This window comes from Silurus meridionalis, chromosome 14 (genome assembly GCF_014805685.1).
Source record: "Silurus meridionalis isolate SWU-2019-XX chromosome 14, ASM1480568v1, whole genome shotgun sequence".
In the NCBI taxonomy this organism is placed as follows: Eukaryota; Metazoa; Chordata; class Actinopteri; order Siluriformes; family Siluridae; genus Silurus; species Silurus meridionalis.
Window position 1 is genome coordinate 16,570,864 of NC_060897.1, and position 18,825 is coordinate 16,589,688.

Consider the following 18,825-nt stretch of genomic DNA (forward strand, 5'->3'; position numbering starts at 1 on the left):
TGCCTCCCTATTCAGGGATTATTAGCCAAGTGTTATGAGCTATGCAAAACCTACTTCTGAAAAATAATTCTAGCAATATTGGCTCCACAAATTTGAGGGCAGTATGATTACTTTAAAAACATGACCATTCATTTCCCAATCAAATGTCAGCAGGTATTTGAAGAGCTAACCCCAACTTGTTGTCATGACATGTGAATGCTAAATTCAGCTAGGGAACTATTACTCTTACTCACATTGATCACAAAAACATAATTAAACCTCTTTGAAAAATATGTACAGTGGAATGTCGAAAATGTCAAAATAAAAAAAATATATACATTGCCTGTTGGCCATTTATATACAGAATAATTGAAATCTGCTTGTGTAATAATTGACATTTTGGTCCTTTTAATTTGGGTCATCCTTGGGTGTGAATTATAATGTGAATATTTCTTGCATTTTTATATTGTTTTACATTTTATTAGCTGGAAGGTATATATACAATTTAAAAAAAAGATTCCTTGCCATAACAAATTTGCATCCTCTGTTTAACACTAAACCAAATTGCTCATGGTGACTGAATTGTCATTATTGAAGATACATGTTTCTGCAGGCTGATGCCTCTCATGACAGAACAGTAAGAAGAGAGGAGGGTGAGAGATTAGCTAAGGTAAGATTTTTACCATTGTAAAGGAATCTAAATAATTACAAATTTACTATATATATATATATATATATATATATATATATATATATATATATATATATATATATATATATACAGTGTATATATATATATATATATATACACATACAGTATAGACAGGAGGTGTAAGGGAGGTTCTTCTTCTGTTAGATTTACCTGGTCCAGACAAATTTCATATCTGTCATATCTGTTAAGTCCTTGTAGGCAGCAACACCAAGAAGAGGAAAAAGAATGAAGACTGAGGCTTTTTTTTTTATTATTCTATTACAAAAATGTCACTTTCACCTCAGTAGGGTCTTCTCCTTCTTTAGCTGATTTTCCTCATCTGTGAGTTTATGGTTTGGATCATATTCAATCTCTATTTTAGACACATCCTCAAAACCTCTAAAGTGCAATCTAAAATTTATCATAATCAGAGCTTATGTGAGATATGATCAAGAGCTTCATAAACACTGTTTTTAAAATGTTTTTTCAGGGCCTTAACATATTTACAAAAAATATGGAAAGGAAAAAATTGCTATTGTAACTATCCACAACTGGTGTCCTAAAATCTTAAATAGTGCATAAACAATGACTGTTGTTATGTACTAGTTAAGCATCATCCAATTATTTCGGCTGCTCCTATTAGGGGTCGCCGCAGCGGATCATCCGTCTCCATACTACTCTGTCCTCTACATCTGCCTCTTTCAAACCAACTACCTGCATGTCTTCCTTTACCACATCTTACCACCTCATTTTTGGCCTTCCTAATTTCCTCCCTCCTGGTGGCTCCATCCTCAGCATTCTCCTACTGATATAGCCCATGTCCCTCCTCTGTACATGTCCAAACCATCTTAAGCTAGCCTTCCTCACCTTGTCTCCAAAACATCCTGCATGCACTGTTTTTCTAATAATCTCGTTTCTAATCCTGTCCATCTTCGTCACTTCCAATGAAAATCTCAGCATCTTCAGCTCTGCTACCTCCAGCTCCACCTCCTGTCTCAATGCCACTGTCATCAATGCCACTGTCTCTAAACCATACATCACAGGTCTCACCACAGTCCTATTGTAATGCGGGAAGCTGAGGCGGAAGCCGAAGTATAGCAAATCAATGTTTATTGTCAATACCAGGCACTGCCAACACAAACACTTGCAATGAGTGAGATATCCGGTGGTGCGCTCCACAGAGCGCGGCCCACAAAGTCCCGAAACAAATGAAAGGCGGGTCGTGATAATATCCAAGGGTGCGCAAAGGGAAGCGCGGTGCTGAGCAAAATGGAGAATTGTACTGCGAACAGCGAGAGCATAACACACATACGAACAATAACGGACAGTCAGTGTGTGTGAGTGAGGGGTTTATATAGGAGATAGGATGAGTGAGTGAACGAGAGTCAATGAGCCTCAGGTGTTCCAAATCAGTAGTTGGGCGGAGAGTTCCGTGCGGGCGGGGCACACACGGGAGAAGAAGCAGGGAGCTCCCTGACACCACCCCCTCCCCCAGGGGCGGCACCGGACGCCCGGACCCTGCAACGAGGCTGAGCCCGGGGCGCCGGGTGACGCGGATGCGAGGTGTGAAACTTCGCCAGCAACGCAGGATCCAGCACGTTCTGCCTGACCACCCATGACCGCTCCTCCGGACCGTAACCCTCCTAGTCCACCAAGTACTCGAGGCGACCCCCGCACCGTCATGAATCCAGCACCTCCCGCACCGTGTAGACACCGGGCTGGTCCACAACCTCCAGCTGAGCGGGAGTAGGGTGAATGCGGTACCTCAGTGGCAGCTCCAGCTGGTAGGCCACGTCACTGATCTGCCTGATGACCCTGAAAGGCCCCATTAACCGAGGACTCAGCTTACGACATGGGAGCTTCAGCCTCAAGTCCCTCGTTGACAGCCACCCCCGATCCCCGGGAAGAAAACGCGGGGAATCCAAGGGTCGAGCGTCAGCGTGTTGTCAGGTGTTATAGAGGGCCCTACGCAACTGTGTGTGAGCAGACTCCCAGACCCTGTTGCTCTCCCGGAACCAGGCGTTCTCCACGGGCACGTCGCTGGGCACGTCCGACCACAGGAACAAGGGCAGCTGGAACCCCAGTACACACTGAAATGGAGTAAGATCTGTGGCGTCCTGGCGGAGTGAGTTCTGGGCATACTCTGCCCATGCAGCTAGGATCCAATCACCCTGATCCTAGCTGCAGTAGGTGCGGAGGTACCAGCTATCTTCCGTTCCGCCTGGCCGTTTGACCGCGGTGGTAACCAGAAGACAGGTTCACTGACACCCCCAAGAGCTGGAAGAAGGCCTTCCAAACCTGCGATGTGAACTGCAGGCCACGGTCCGAGACGATCTCCTCCGGCAGACCAAAGCACCTAAAAACATGATGAAACACGGCCTCGGCTGTCTCGAGGGCTTTTGGTAACCCCTTCAGGGGAATAAAGCGGCAGGCCTTCGAAAAGCGGTCCACCACCACCAGAACACGTGTTGCCTTCACACTGGGGTAGGTCTGTTACGAAATCGGATCCCCAGATTCGACCAGGGGTGCTGAGGGATGGGCAGCGGCACCAGCTTAACCACTGGGAGGTGAGAAGGAACCTTGGCCATGGTGCAGGTGGAACAACCCTGAATGTAGCGGGTGATCTCCTCGGTCATCCTTGGCCACCAGTACCGTTTCCCGTAGGGAGGCCCTGCGGATCTCGCTGTCGATCTCCCAGACGATGGGACCTACGACGAGTGCTGGAGGAAGTATAGTGTTTGGGTCGCTGGGTTCTTCAGGACCGAACACCCGGGAGAGTGCGTCCGCCTTCCCGTTAAGGGCTCTGGCTCGATAGGTGACCTGGAATTTGAACCTGGTGAAGAACACGGTGTTCGGGTGTGGACAGAGGATAAATCCGGCCTTTAGGCAGATTTGCTTCCGGGAGCAAGTTGATGCAACAATCCCAGGGTCGGTGCGGGGGGGGGGGACGCCTGGGCACAGAAGACATCCTTGAAAGCCTGCTATTCCTGTGGGATCACGCCCTGGGTCTTTGTTGTTTCCTCCTCTACTCTGGTCACTCCTATTGTGACCTGGGGGACCCGTATCAGGAGCTGGGTGAGGCATTTTGCTTGACAGTGAGGACTCCATTGCAGGATGTCGCAGGGGTCCCAGGAGCATCTTGTGGCGAGTTGTTTCATCCATGGTCTCCCCAGAATCACACTGACTGTAGAGCTGTCGAGAACCATGAACCGGTTCCTCTCCCGATGGAATAGTCCCACCTGTAGGGTGATCACCGGGGCACAGAACTTCACCCAGCCCCTTCCCAGCGGACGCCCCTGGATGGTCTGAACAGCTAAGTGATCAGGACGGGTGGGGCATCTGGCAAGGGTGTGGCCTGGAGTCCCACAATACAGACACTTCCCGGTGGCTAGGCGGTTGTTTCTCTCTCTACGGGATAGCCGTTTTTCTAGTTGCATTGGTTCAGTGTCCGGAGTACCCACATGCTGTGGTGGTGAGTGACATGCCACCAGGCGTTGTGAAAGCCCAATGGATTTCCGGATAAACATCTCCAAACCCACTGTGTCATCATGAAACGCCATAGCCTGTCTGATGTCTGGAGCCAAACCCAGCCGATATACACTGATGCCGCCAAGGTGCGGAAACGAGGGCTGTATTGGGTAATGTCATCCTTTTCCTGACGTATGCTGAGTAGCAGGTCGGCTGTAGAGAGAACCCCGGAGGCGGCGCTAAAGACTTCCAGGAAGTGTGTGGTAAGTGTGCGTATGTATCCATCACGGGGCTGGCGGCTTCCCAGCGAGAACAGCGAGAGCATAACACACACATACGAACAATAACAGACAGTGAGTGTGTGTGAGTGAGGGCTTTATATAGGAGATGGGATGAGTGAGTGAATGAGAGTCAATGAGCCTCAGGTGTTCCAAATCGGTAGTTGGTCGAAGAGCTCCGTGCGTGCCCCGCCCGCACGGGAGAATAAGCAGGGAGCTCCCTGACACCTATAAACTTTTCCTTTTACTCTGGCAGATACCCTTCTATCACAAATCACTCCTGTCACTCTTCTCCACCCACTAAACCCTGCCTGCACTCTTTTCTTCACCTGTCTAACACACTTTCCATTCATTTGCACTGTTGACCCCAGGTACCTAAACACCTCCACCTTCACCACCTTTTCTCCCTGCAACTGCACCCCTCTGCTGTCCTCTCTCTCATTCATACACATGTACTCTGTCTTACTCATACTGACTTTCATTCCCCTTCTCTCCAGCACTTACCTCCACCTCTCCAGGCTCTTCTCAACCAGCACTCTACTCTCACCACAAATCACAATATCATCCGCAAATATCATAGTTAATGGAGACTTCTGTCTGACCTCGTCCGTCAACCTGTCCATCCCCACTGCAAACAGGAAAGGGCTCAGAGCCGATCCTTGATGCAATCCAACCTCCACCTTGAACCAGTCTGTCATTCCTACTGCACACTTCACTGCTGTCACACTGTCCTCATACATGTTCTGCACCACCCTCACATTCTCTGACACACCTGACTTCCTCATACGTTACCAAAACCTCTCTCTTGGCAGCCTGTCATATGCTTTTTCTAGATTAATACACACATGATGCAACTTCTTCTGACCTTCTCTATACTTTTCCATCAACATTCTCAAAGCAAATAATGCATCTGTGGGGTGCTTCCTCGGCATGAAACCATACTGTTGCTCACAGATGATCACCTCTTCTCTCAGACTTTCATTGCTGCTTTCACTTCGTTCTTACTAATCCTATCCACTTTGTGCTTTACCATCTCCACTTCATCCAACCTCCTCTCTCTCTTATTTTCCACATTCATAAGCTGCTCAAAATACTCCCTCCATTTTCTCTTCTCACTAGTCAACACATTTCCATCTCCACTCAACTCCTCTAATTTACAGCACATCCTTCCCAGCACTGTCTCTCTGCCTGGCCAATCGGTATAAATACTTTTCTCCTTCCTTAGTGTCCAACTTCTCATACAGCTCCTCATATGGCTTTACCTTTGCCCCATCCCTCTTCACCTGCTGCCACATCTTCTTGTACTCCTGCCTACTTTTTCTCATCTCTCTGCTAATCCCAATTTTGTTTCGCTAAACGTTTTCTCCTTATGTCTTCTGTACTTCCTTAGTCCACCACCACATCTCTTTGTTTTCCTTTTTATTTCCAGATGTCACACCAAGTACCTTTCTAGCTGTCTCCCTTATCACTTCTACAGTAGTTGCCCAATCATTCAGCACCTCTTCACCACCACCGAGCCCATGTCTGACCTCTTCCCTGAATCTTACACTACAGTCTTCCTCCTTCAGTTCCCACCATCTTATTCTTCTTTCAGTCCTCACCCAGCTCCTCTTCTTCTTCACCTTGAAAACCATCCTACAGACCACCATTCGATGCTTACAGTGACCATTCGAACACCTTACAGTCTCCAATCTCCTTCAGGTTGCATCTCCTACATAGAACATAGTCCACAGGGTGACACTCTTATGTCACCCTGTGCTGCTCCTTCTTCCTAAAATAAGTATTCACCACTGCCATTTCCATCCTTTTAGCAAAATCTACCACCATCTGCCCTTCCACATTCCTCTCCTTAAAGCCATACCTACCCATCACCTCCTCATCACCGCTGTTGATGAGCATAATGATCACTGAAATGTGTTTAAAACATAAATACATAAATAACATAAATACTCCACAGTAGTGTATGTATACCTTTGTCAATGAATTTCTGCACTTTCTTAGCATTTCTTAGACTTGTTCAGTATTAGGGGGAATATTGCATCAGAATATCTGTTCGGGTGTTTTAAATCATTTCAATAGTACATGAAGATTTTTTGTGCCCATGCACATAAAGTGTGTAGAGGCATTTACCTTGACAACTGCTGAATAAAAGCTGTCAGCAGCCTTCAAGTAATTTAAAGGCAAAGGACTCATGCAGTGGAGCACAGACTTAAGCCCCTTGTGATAAGATTAAGGTCATCAAAGATGACAAAGAGTGCAGTAACAATCCCTTCTGTACAAAGCTTTTCCCAGCAAAAAAACTTGCATCTATGGATTAATTTTTATTTTCTATTCATGCTCACACTGTGGTTATGTCAGACCCTCATATTTAGACCATACTGATCACTGTTTTAGGTTTAATTGTGATCTAATGGATATGAGAACACAGCCAGGCATACCTCAAACTACTCCAGATGTGATGGCAGTTCAATCCTCAGGTATGAATGACAGAGTGGAGAGCAGTATTATAAAGACAGCTTCGAGAGTCCACAGCCACCCCATTTGAACTGTGCACACTTTGTTGAAACCAGCACTCAGGAAACACTACCTAGAGTAGTAGATCTTCAGCTGACAAAACATAGGCCCAAAGTCACAAGAATATTTTCACATGAACAGACAAATTAATGGATACCTTGCATTAAAAGTCTGATCAAAGATCAGAAAGTCAGTTTCTGGTATTCCACTAATTAGCAAATCACTCTAATCACTCATCTTTAGCAGGTTATATTTCCCAAACTTTAGAATTATTTAGCCACTGCTTCAAATTATGTAACATACATTTCTTGCATAGTTCTATATAATAGAACCAGCATTTCTTAATATTTACTGGTCATGTGACAGAGAGACTAAAAGAACTAGAATCACCTTTTTAGTTTCACATTTACAAACTTAATATTTTATTAAATATTGCAAATTGCATTTTGCCATTGTAAAAACAGCTTCCTACTTCATTAAATTAGGATGTATGTAAGCAATATTTAAACAAACATAAAATCGCTTGATTTGCAGTTAAATAATGAAAAAAAAAAGATAAATTATTGCAAGTACAGGAGTCTAATTTGAGTTGTTTTTGTTTTTTTGCATACAATAGGCAGATGTATTCATGTCATGAATCCTGAAAAACATTAAATGTTCCTTAATTGTTGTATCTTATTGTGGCTATGATTATTATTTATTTAACTGATTTTACTTTAATTTTATAAGATGTGTGAGAAAAATGTTACACCAGCAGCAGACAGGCAATGTTGGAAAAGTAAACTATAAAATGTTATTAATGCCATCTTTTACCCATGCGGGTATATTTGTGTACTAAAGGAGTTTGGGGTGCCTTTTATGGAGACAAGTGCACGATCTGGTCTTAACGTGGACCTTGCCTTCACTGCCATTGCCAAGTGAGTATGAGTAAACCTTTGGAGGTAGATTACATAACAATACACATGATAAAATATTTTTTGTATGGTCTTATTGATAATGATGATGATGGTGATAATGTTGGTGATGACGATCATGTGAAATCAGCAGGTCATTATGTCCTCATTTTGTCTACATCCCTTACAATTGGTGTGGTACTCATTTTACCTGCCTTAATGGAAAGATGGCCTGGATGAATTCATTAAAATACCAGGCACTGTTTTCTTTTTATTGATATTTGACGTTGGTAGTTTTAGTCACAGTTTCATGCAATCTAAAAAAGAATGTGCAAATCTCATGTAAGTATGATTAAGTCATGCGTAATTTCCATCTTCATGCTGTTTTTCTCGCTTCATCCTTGCAGAGAGCTGAAGCACAGGTCCATGAAGGGTGATGATGAGCCCAAATTTAAATTACATGAGTATGTCAACAAGGAAATGAAGACCACAGGGTGCTGCAGGACCTAAAAGCACTTGCAAGTGTGTGTGAGTGTGTGTGTGTGTGTGTGTGTTTGTGTGTTCGTGTGTGTATGTTCGTGTCATAAATGCATTTTCATTTACCCAGCTGTGGGATTTTCTTTTTTTTGTTTGTTTGTTTTTGTTTGTGTGTGTGAACATATGGGCCTCATGATTATGTTTAAATTTGTCCACCTACATGTGTGTGTGTGTGTAGTCACCCTGAAAGCAGGGCACATGGCAGTGTTTCCTCAGCTTTGTTTCATCAAACCATTTGTGGATTTGAAGAGTTCATTCAAATTGTGTTCTTCATACTGTTTCTCGAGCAAGCACATTTCTGCTCTTTTCTATCTGCAAAAGCACCACACACCACATGTGGCAGAAACACACTGCAAACACAACACAAATATTTATGCAGATAGAGCACAGAGCTACAGTTATATTCACATCGATCAAGAGAATGGGGAAAAAAGTGTGATCTCTGTGAACCGCAAGATGGATTTGGTGCCAGATGGGCTTGCTCAAATATTTCAGAAACAGCTGATCTCCAGGGATTTTCACACAGAATAGCCTCTAGAATTTATAGAGAAAGGTGTGAAAAAACAGCCCATGTGCAAAGGGTCTACAGCTAAAACACTTTGTTGATGAAAGAACAGAGCAGATTGGCCAGACTGGTTTGAGCTTGACCAGAATTGTAATAGTAATTCAAATAAGTAGTCTGCAACTCTGGTAAAAAGGATCTCATGCATCAAACCTTCAAAGGGGAATGGGTTAAAACAGCAGAAGACCACGGCTGATTCCACTTCTGTTAGTTAAAGCAAGAACCTGATGCAATCCTGAGCACAGTCTTAGCAAAACTGGACAGTTGAAGACAGAAAAAATTATATTTATAAAACTGGTAGTTTTTTAAAAAATCTGTGCACAGTATAGAGACTGCTGTGTGTAAAATTTGCAGTGCAAATGTTTCTCAAATACTCAAACTAGCCCTTCTTTTAAAGCCAGAGAGATCACATTTTCCCATGCTGATAATGGATATGAACAATAACTGAAGTTTGTAACCTCTGTCTGCATGGATGTACAGTATGCAGTGTGCTGCTGCTTCATGATTGACTTAACAGATATCTGCTTAAATGAGTAGGTTTTTGTGCAGGTTTTTCTGTTAAAATGGATGATTGTGGTTGAGTGGAATGAGGCATCCTCATTTCAAGAAATTACATTGTTTTTAATAATCTACTGAAACAACTGTTTATTTTAAGCTGCCAGGCCACAGTTAACTGACAATATTTTAAACACCACAACATCTGTTGAGCCATTTCAGTGTAAATAAATTATAAAGAAACCGTTTCTGAATGGGCCCTCAAATACACAAGTGCATACACCCTTATGCCCCACTCCTGAAATCATTCCATTAATTGCCTGACACTCTGGATGTGAGAAAATAAAAAAACATATGCGATATGTGATGTTCAAAGTTAAAATTTAAAGGTTAATGTGTTGAAATGTGACCAGGGGAACATTACTTTCAGATCTGGTTCTGCATGACAGCCATGTTTGGACACCAGCATTTAATTAAATGGAAAGGGTTTAATGGTTAAATGCTCATTTTTTGGAGCTTTGAGCACAAAAGCTACAATAAGGATGTTTTCTGTAGTTGTTTTTAATAGATCACTGTAGACATTTTATACTTTCAAGCTACAATAAAGGTTTTGTTGTCTTTTTGTTTGTTTTTGTAGCTATTAAAGTATTAGGGGTCAGTTTTACAGTATTTTCTTGTGAAAGAAAGTTTAATTGTAGCTTTAAGCCTATTTCCTCTAACCTTTAGGAATGGAACTGCTAACTGTTATATATTATGGATGAAAGTGGAAAGTTATATATTTTGCAATATTTTACTTTGAGAAACATTGTGTATTTTCTTATATTCATCGTTAGAAGTGGTGGCTCAGTGGTTTAGATGTTGGCCTTCTGATCAGAAGGTTGTGAGCTCCTATATACCAGTGTCACCAAGCTGTCACTGTTGGGCCCATAAGCAAGGCCTGTGAAGATTTGTAAATAAGATCGTTGTAAGTTGCTCTGAATACGGGCATCTGTATAGATGTTTGTTTATTTTACATAATACTCATGATTTATTGGAAGTCACTTTGAACTACTATGTCAATTAATCTTGATATTAAAAATTTAGCAAGAAAATGACTCTACACTTTACATTTAGCAAGGAAAATATTTAACTACATAATTTACATAAATGTTAGTACTTTGTCATTTTTAAAATCATTCTATTAACAAATCATTAATGTAAATCAAGTGTTATGCAGGATTTTCAAAAAAATATATACAAAAACTAGAAAATCACACATTTATCTTATATTTTTTGTATGATTTTTTGGAATTTACAGTGCCTATAGAAATTCTTAACACCTTTCTGAAATGTACACATTTGGACTGAAAAACTTCAAAGATGTGAATGCAGCAACATAACAGCCCCTTTTTGTAATGAAATAAAAATATTTTTAATGGCTACCCTTATTTACATTCTCTTATGGTATATGTTTGTTGATGATGTTGATGATTATTATTTTCCCATAGATGTGTTCAATTCCTTCCTTGTTCTTACTGCTATCTTTTTTCTGTCTGCTTGTATATGTATATAGAGCCTTGAGAGTGGCAATTGCCTGCCATTGTATCAATTTGTATTTTTATGGGTTTAATGAATCTGTGCATGTCCTGGCATGTTATTTAGACAATATAGCACACTACTTAACTGTATTGTTGCAGACATGTCAAAGCATCACTATCTCCGCAGCGATTATTTGAATTTAAGAGCACAACAGGCTTCTACAGAACCTGCGTTGAGCTTTTAAACTGGATTAGTTTAGCTGAGAGCACTTAAAAGTACTAGATGGAATGATTATTGAAGTGATCACGTTATTTCCAATTTTCAATACATTAAAAGGCATTATATATATATTTAGTAATAACTAATCAGAATCATTCTGTCTGAAAGCAGGGAGAAACATGATGAACCCAGATAATTGTTTTTACTTAGACCAGGAAGAATGTGGTGTATTTATGTTCTTTTAAAAAACCTCTTAGATTATGTTGCTTTTTTGCAATAGGTTACACCAAAGCTATTTTAAAACTGTTAAAATTCAGTTATAGTCTTGGTTTATAATCTGAGTGGTGCTAGTTATCATGTGTTAAAAAATTGTTTTAATGTTAACCTATAATGGAATGGATCAGATCATTTCTATGAGGTATGAAGACTTTGTATAGGCACTGTTTATTGTGATGTAAGTGATGTGTCTACGTGAACTGTGAAGATACATGAATGCATATTCATATGCACCTAAAGCTTATTCTCAAAAGTTTGTCACTTGACAAAATAAAGTTGTGCTGTTTACACAGTTATGTTTTATTATTTCCTTTCCTTAAAAAACTTATTTACTCTGATCATGGAAAGAAAATGTAGTACTTGTACCGTTTGCTCTCTGGATGTAACTATAAATTGAATCTAAGTAATGCCTTGTGATCTTTTTGAGACGTTCAGCTTCTTGATGTGCAATAACTATATGTTTAATAAAAGTGTACATTCCAATTGCAGGATTTTTACTTTGTGAATGGCAATGAATGAAGCCCACTTCAAATGTAAGACAGTAGTGCACTCTTATAGAGAATATTTGCACTTTCACGAAGACTGTATAATTTACAGATAACAACACATTACACAGCGGCATACATTTTTCATTAAAACTAAGTTTAGCAGTTTTTTTAAGTGTATTATATTGATTACAGTCCAATGTTTTTCTTCAGTGCTCAAACAAGTATAGCAGACTTATCTCAATACAGTAAAACATTAAAATAAATAAATAAATATGAGGAATGTTGTCCTTTTGCATGTCTTAAAACTGATAATAGTCTAGAGTACTTTGAAATGTTATCCAGTCAAAATGCAATCCATTCTACTTATCTGCTTGGACCTGGGGCCTCATTTATATAGACAAAATGAATCTGTAATGGGCATTCACGATATCCTACATAGAATTCAGGATTTATAGAGAAATAATTGCTGGGAAACCTTTGATAAACATGCAGAGCCATATTATTTTACATACAGCCAGATAAATGACACCCTGAGGATATGTAGAGAATTACAAATCATCACTCTCACACATTATACTTCATATCAAATTATGCAGCTTCAAAATAACTGCATATAAGCTTCATGGACATAAGAGGCATTAAAGCATAACATAGAGTGTTTCTATGTATGAAATTGTATTCCTTCGTGTAACTATTTGCAGTCTAAAAGTTAATATCATATCTGCAATAGTATATTATAATGTATTTGTGTTATGTGTGGCCAGGCTGCAAACAGCTGTGAAGTAATCTCACACATTTACATATCTATTGATAGGCTACATAGTGATTTAAATAGGCACCATAATGAAGCATTGTATATGTATATGGTATAATTTCCACAATGACCTTTCTACTTACTAATTTTAACACCAGCCATTTTTAAGCTCCATCATGTCAGATATACTGGTTGGCCTAATTAAAACTGTTGACAAGTCAGAACATCAGAGTAACTGATGATGTGTCCAACATAAATAAACAATCTTCAAACCTTTCCGATTTTCCCCATGTAATCAGAGCACCTGACTGCATGTGTGCTGATATAGAGGCACCTTTTCAAAAGTTTGTAGAAAAGCAATTTCATTCTATAAATTGCCTCAGATGCTTACACCAGGCAGAAAAGGTCTGCTGGATTGTGCGAGTATGTTGCCCCACAACATGCTGCAGTAGTATGATCTAACCAGCAACTTGATTAACCAATCTAAATCTCTAGATTTTACATTTCATTGGAATTTTAGACTTAATTCTTTTAATTAGTTTTTCTATTAAGTTTTCAGTAGTGGTAATTGTGTCCATAGTCTCTATCTCTTTCTATTCACATTCTCCAACATTAACTTTTTTGTTTTCTTTTACCTCATTTGAAAATGAATGGGACTTATTTAAATATGTATGAGCTCATTTGCAATTACTAGTTATTGATATTTATAGGAGTTCTGGATATTTACCGGACAGGAGGAGAGGCTTTTTAAACTATGCAATTTTTTAAGAAGACTGATTTGCAAAGCAGAAATGGAGTAGAGTACTGTATGTGTATGCATAAAGAACATTTTTGGTTTGTGCATCTGGACATTTTCACTCTGGAATTCATGCAAAATTTTATAAATGAGGCCCCAGCACATTTTTGTGCCACTTTTACTTAATGTCCCTATCGAATGATATTTTTGCCAGGATAGACTTTAAAGAATAATGATTTACTTAAAGCAACTGTGACAAAACACGAATGTGCTAGTGTGCAGTACATTAAAACAGAGTTTGCACAGTCATTGTGTCAGCCCACTCTGAGTTTTTTTGAGCTGCTTCCTCGTCGCTGTTGCTCTCCACATCCTGTTATCATAGACTTTGTTGCTGTGCGTTGCTACAGGCTTTCATGGCATCGCTGAGCTGTAGATTCCCAGAGATGTTCAGGGCTTATGCTTGAAGTGTGCCTCCACTGAATTTGGCAAAAAACAGAAAATAAATTTAGGTTGAGAACTACTTCTTGTCAATGTATATAGCTAATTTAAATAAATCGAGTTACATGGTTTAAATACTTTTTACAGTTGAAGATACTGTAGCTCCAATATTTTTTTGGATGTTGGGAAAGAATTTTGCAAGGAACCTTTATATAGTATGCATCTTTTATGTGAATCTTTAAGATACATGGTAATAAAATAGTCCAAAATGAGACAGCATTAAAAAAACACAATTCTTATTCCTGGATCACAGACAAGTACTTGCACAATACAATATTTCACACAAAGGCAGTAATACTCAGTGGTGGGCCGTCAGGGCCAGCAGGGGCCGGAATAACTCTTCAGAATCACTGGCTTACGTTTACATTTTTTTCCCCCCACAATAATATGTATTCAATTATTCCCAATAGTCTATTCTCTTTATTTCATATCTTTATCTAATTATAGCTGTATTTTCTTTCAGTCTATAATGGCTGACAGAGGAGAAGAAATTGATTTGGTCACACACATACTTACAAGGACATTTTCAAGACAGACTTTTTAAGAAAAGCTGGAGATCGGCAAGAAAGGTCATTCAAAAGAGTTCTTAAGCTTTTTCATGAACCCGTCATGAACTTTCATGTTTTCTTTCCCATAGAATTTTCACAAAAAGATACACTTTTAATTACACAAAAAATGCACAGAACCTGGGGTCATTGTATGAGGTTAATATTCATGCTGCAGTGAAGTACACTTGATGAGTTGTGTTAATTGGGTTTTGTGCTTTAGTAATGGCATTCATTCTTACTGCATGAGATACTTGTCTGTGCTACAGTGGTCTGTTATACTGCATTTCTGTATATTGATTAGGGATGCACCGAATATTCGGCCACCGAAAACTTTTGGGCCATTTTCGGCCGAAACAGTTTGTTGGTTTGACGCAAACAGAAACCGCGCCTGCAGCAACATGTGTGGACAGATTTCAGTATATGTGAGAAAGACCCACGGATAGCGATTTGCAAAACATGTAATGCCGAAATTTCAAGAGGAGGTGCGTCTGCACGTCGGGTTTAATTTATCAGCTAAAATCCAAACATCACGATCGCTATGCTGAATATGAGAGGAACGCAGCACAGAAAAGCAAAACCCCTCCCAGCACACGCACTTCGTCTGTGGCGGACGTTTTTGAAAAGGCAGGAAGTTTCCCAGTGATAGTGTCAAGGCAAAGGTCATTACACAAAAAGATTATGGAATTCATTGCCTTAGATGATCAGCCATTCTCTGTCGCAGAAGATGTAAGGTTTCGTAGGCTGGTCGAGCACATTGAGCCCTGTTATGCCATACCGAGCAGACAACAGTTTTTCAGGGGTGTGTTTACCTGAGCTGTTTAATGTTGTTGCAACTCACGTCCATAAGCATATAACTGCAGATATTTCAGCAATCAGTTTCACGACAGACATTGTTTGAATTTTATTTTATTTTATCCTGTGTATTGTTGCAATGTGCTATAAATAAATATTTTCATAATTTGTAATTGATTTATTCTTTGAAACTTAAATATTAATTTATGCAATTGAAAAAATTATAATTAATAATAATTGGCATTATTTCTTTCGGTGTTTCGGTTTTCGGTTTTTGGCCTTGCTTTCCTCTTTTTCGGTTTCGGCCAAGAATTTTCATTTTGGTGCATCCCTAATATTGATGGTTCCTATAGATGTGGTCCTAATGATGGTATTAAGAAGTGGATTAATTCAGGTAGAACACCACTGAAGGCCTAGGTGTAAAGGTGTAACAGCCCACCACTAATAATACTTACTCTAATGTCTGGTTAAAGGTACAAAGAAAAATAATATCAAAATAATTTTTATTAAACTATTACCGTAATTTCCAGACTATAAATGCCGCACTCTACCTCCTCCACACACACACACACACACCACCGGCGATTTCGTTAGCTCAAGTCGTCTCATCTCCAAGGAAAATACACTAAATAAAACCTTATTATATCTTTACATACTCTTTCTATTTTGTTTTTATATAAGATTTGTTATTTAGAAATGTATTTTCCAATTTAATAACATGAAACATAAAAACGGGGTGTCATTTTGAGGGTTGGAACGGATTAATGCCATTTTAAGTATTTTCCATATGGAAAACTGATATGATGTGCGAGCAAAATGAGATACGAGCTTGTCCACGGAACGAATTAAACTCGTAAGTCAAGGTATCACTGTATTTCTCTCGAGAGTTTATCTTTTGGCATTGTCGTGCATTTAAAAAAAAAACCTTCTTTCTCCCGATGCCGTGCAGCTCAGAACACAGGTGAGGTGCGTTTTTTCCTTTCCGTTCTGAAATTGTATTGGTCTAATGGTATGGGGTTTGTTTTTTTGGCTTGAAGTTTGTGAAACCGAGAAAAACCCAGGAAAAATCCATAAATTAGCCGCTTCATTGTTTAAGCCGCGGGGTTCAAAACGTGGGAAAAATGTAGCGGCTTATAGTCCAAAAAATACGGTAAATATCTTTTGGGATATCAATCAACATACTGTGCTATTACACAATTTTAATAACAAATAATCACATGTTCTGAAAGGAGTTTATTTTGAAAGAGTGAATTTTAAGCTAAAAATATAAAGCTAAATTCAGTTAGTTTACCTTTGTTTTTGGATGAAAATTATTACCCATGGTAATATTATACAGAAGTAGTAAATAAACACTGGCTAAAATATGCTAGAGTATTTGTTTTAGTGTCATGGCAGAGCATCAAAACTGTTTACCTATCTACTAAATTTGAAGAAGATCCAAACAAAAATGCAAGAAATGCACCAGGAATGTTAATAACAACAAAGAAAGCTTTGTTCCCATTATTTCAAAACTTATTTTAAGGCCTTCATTTGATACTTCTGGAAGTGAATAAAATAGATAAATAGTCACCTGCATACTCCTGTGGAAGCATTGGTCTGTTGATGACACTCTGAAATACAGCAATCCATTCTTTCTGTACCTCCTCTGTCTCACAGGCAAAGAGGAATTTCCTGTCCGGGGTCACAATTGTGATACCAGACTGCCAGTGGTAGCCCTGTGTAGATTGAGGCAGGCATGGTACTACTGTGTAGCCATTTTCCTTACTGCCAATGAAAACTTCACCTCGTGCATAGGCATCCTGTGCAGAATATTATATGTTTTGTTATATGTTGGTATACATATGTATATGTTTTAGCATTAGTAAAGTAAAATTAGAAACAAACATTACAATATCCTAGACTGTAATAATGTTTATCATAAGGATTACCGTAAGCATTCAGCTGCTTTGAGACAATGATCATTGTTAAAAGCACTATACAAATAAAAATGAATTGAATTGAATTTTAAATGTTTTCACATTTCATAAAAACAAATTCAGTGCATGTAGATGTTTCAAATGTCTACATTTTCTCCAACATTACCTATTTATTATTTACTGCAATTTACTATACATATACAAGATTTGATTGACTTGGAGGTGTATAAATATCTTACAAAATGTAATTCAGATAGACTTTGAAATTTGAAAAAGGGGTCAAACAGGCCTGTTTTTCACGGACTTATAAGTGACTTATAGTCTAGTTAACCACAGGATAAAAGTGTGGTCAGGACTAACACAATATAAATATCCCATAAATCAATGAGTTTCAAGACAAATTAAATCTAGTGCACTTATAACTAAATTGAACACCACCATCTAGTGGACACTACTTAAATGCACACATTTTGATCATTTGTATCCATCATAAATCATATAATGATAATTATATCAAAGGTAAAATAATTCTTGTGATGTTTTTGTGGCAATGCGAGTTTTCTTGTGATTTTTCTGGAAGAAAATAATCTTATAAACCATAAAAAAGAGGGAAGGACTAATTTAATTTCAATGGGTTAGAATTTTAATGTACCGTATTTTTCGGACTATAAGCCGCTACTTTTTTCCCATGTTTTGAACCCTGCGGCTTAAACAACAAAGCGGCTTATTTATGAATTTTTCCTGGGTTTTTCCCGGTTTCACAAACTTTAAGCCAAAAAACTGAACCCCATTACCTTAGACCAATAAAATCTCCGAACGGAAACGAAAAAACGCACCTCACCTGTGTTCTGAGCTGCACTGCAGAAAATGTTAAAAATAAAAATCTTTGTCAAATTCAGTGCGGCTTATATATGGGTGCGCTTTATAGTCCGGAAATTACGGTAAGAGTATTGCTTGGAAAATGAAGCAATGAATACATTCCTGTTCAGCAGGCAGTATGTAAAGTGAACATGTAAATACACCAAAAAGATTAAGATGGCTTGCAATAACACAGATTTTTTTTCCGAAAGTAGAATATTAAGCACAGTACTACAATTATATGAAAACCTAGAAATAATAAGGTTCTAAATAACACCTATGTTTAAAATAAAAAATATTCATCCATAAATGCACATTATGATTGATTAAGATAGAAATTAATATTTTTAATAATTCTAATTCTAATATGCTGTAAAATATCTCACATATGCTCAGCTTCCAATTTAGTAAGAACATCTGTACACTTTAGACAGTTATTCAATCCACCAAACATGTGTTAAACTGGACTGAGTGCATATTCAAGGATATGTAAATAACCACAAACTGCTGCTCACCAAAGGGTCTTTAAAATACATAAGTCTTCTGTCATCCAGGGTGAACCAACGTTTTTTAAAACCCTCTGTTTGCTAGAACAGACATAAGACCACAGTTAAAACAAACACATATATAAACAAACATATTTCAGATTTTCTAGCTTGGGGAACAGCTTGCAGTTCATAAAACTCTTGTCAAATCTAATGCATGCTTTAGGTCATCAAGCAAATCAAGTAGCTCCAACCTTTGGACCTGTCTTCTCCATGTAACCCTCCTTAAAGTAGTTCCTTGTCAGTTTGGGCACCAGCTA

General features: G+C 38.9%; 2 protein-coding genes across 5 annotated transcripts in view; one reads left to right on the forward strand and one right to left on the reverse strand.

Moving 5' to 3' along the window:
* The window catches only part of LOC124397063 (ras-related protein Rab-26-like), a 111,596-nt gene extending 99,675 nt beyond the window's left edge, over nucleotides 1-11,921 (forward strand). For both annotated transcript variants that reach the window (XM_046866519.1, XM_046866520.1), the window contains 3 exons: nucleotides 593-649; nucleotides 7,771-7,847; nucleotides 8,231-11,921. In XM_046866519.1, coding sequence (XP_046722475.1) covers nucleotides 593-649; nucleotides 7,771-7,847; nucleotides 8,231-8,333 — 237 coding nt within the window. In that variant the 3' untranslated portion in view covers nucleotides 8,334-11,921. The remainder of the gene's footprint in view (nucleotides 1-592; nucleotides 650-7,770; nucleotides 7,848-8,230) is intronic.
* Nucleotides 11,922-13,624: 1,703 nt separating this feature from the next.
* The window catches only part of LOC124397061 (arf-GAP with dual PH domain-containing protein 1), a 38,428-nt gene continuing 33,227 nt past the window's right edge, over nucleotides 13,625-18,825 (reverse strand). For all 3 annotated transcript variants that reach the window (XM_046866514.1, XM_046866515.1, XM_046866516.1), the window contains 4 exons: nucleotides 18,760-18,822; nucleotides 18,536-18,607; nucleotides 16,817-17,045; nucleotides 13,625-13,884 (listed from right to left, as the gene is read on the reverse strand). In XM_046866514.1, coding sequence (XP_046722470.1) covers nucleotides 13,856-13,884; nucleotides 16,817-17,045; nucleotides 18,536-18,607; nucleotides 18,760-18,822 — 393 coding nt within the window. In that variant the 3' untranslated portion in view covers nucleotides 13,625-13,855. The remainder of the gene's footprint in view (nucleotides 13,885-16,816; nucleotides 17,046-18,535; nucleotides 18,608-18,759; nucleotides 18,823-18,825) is intronic.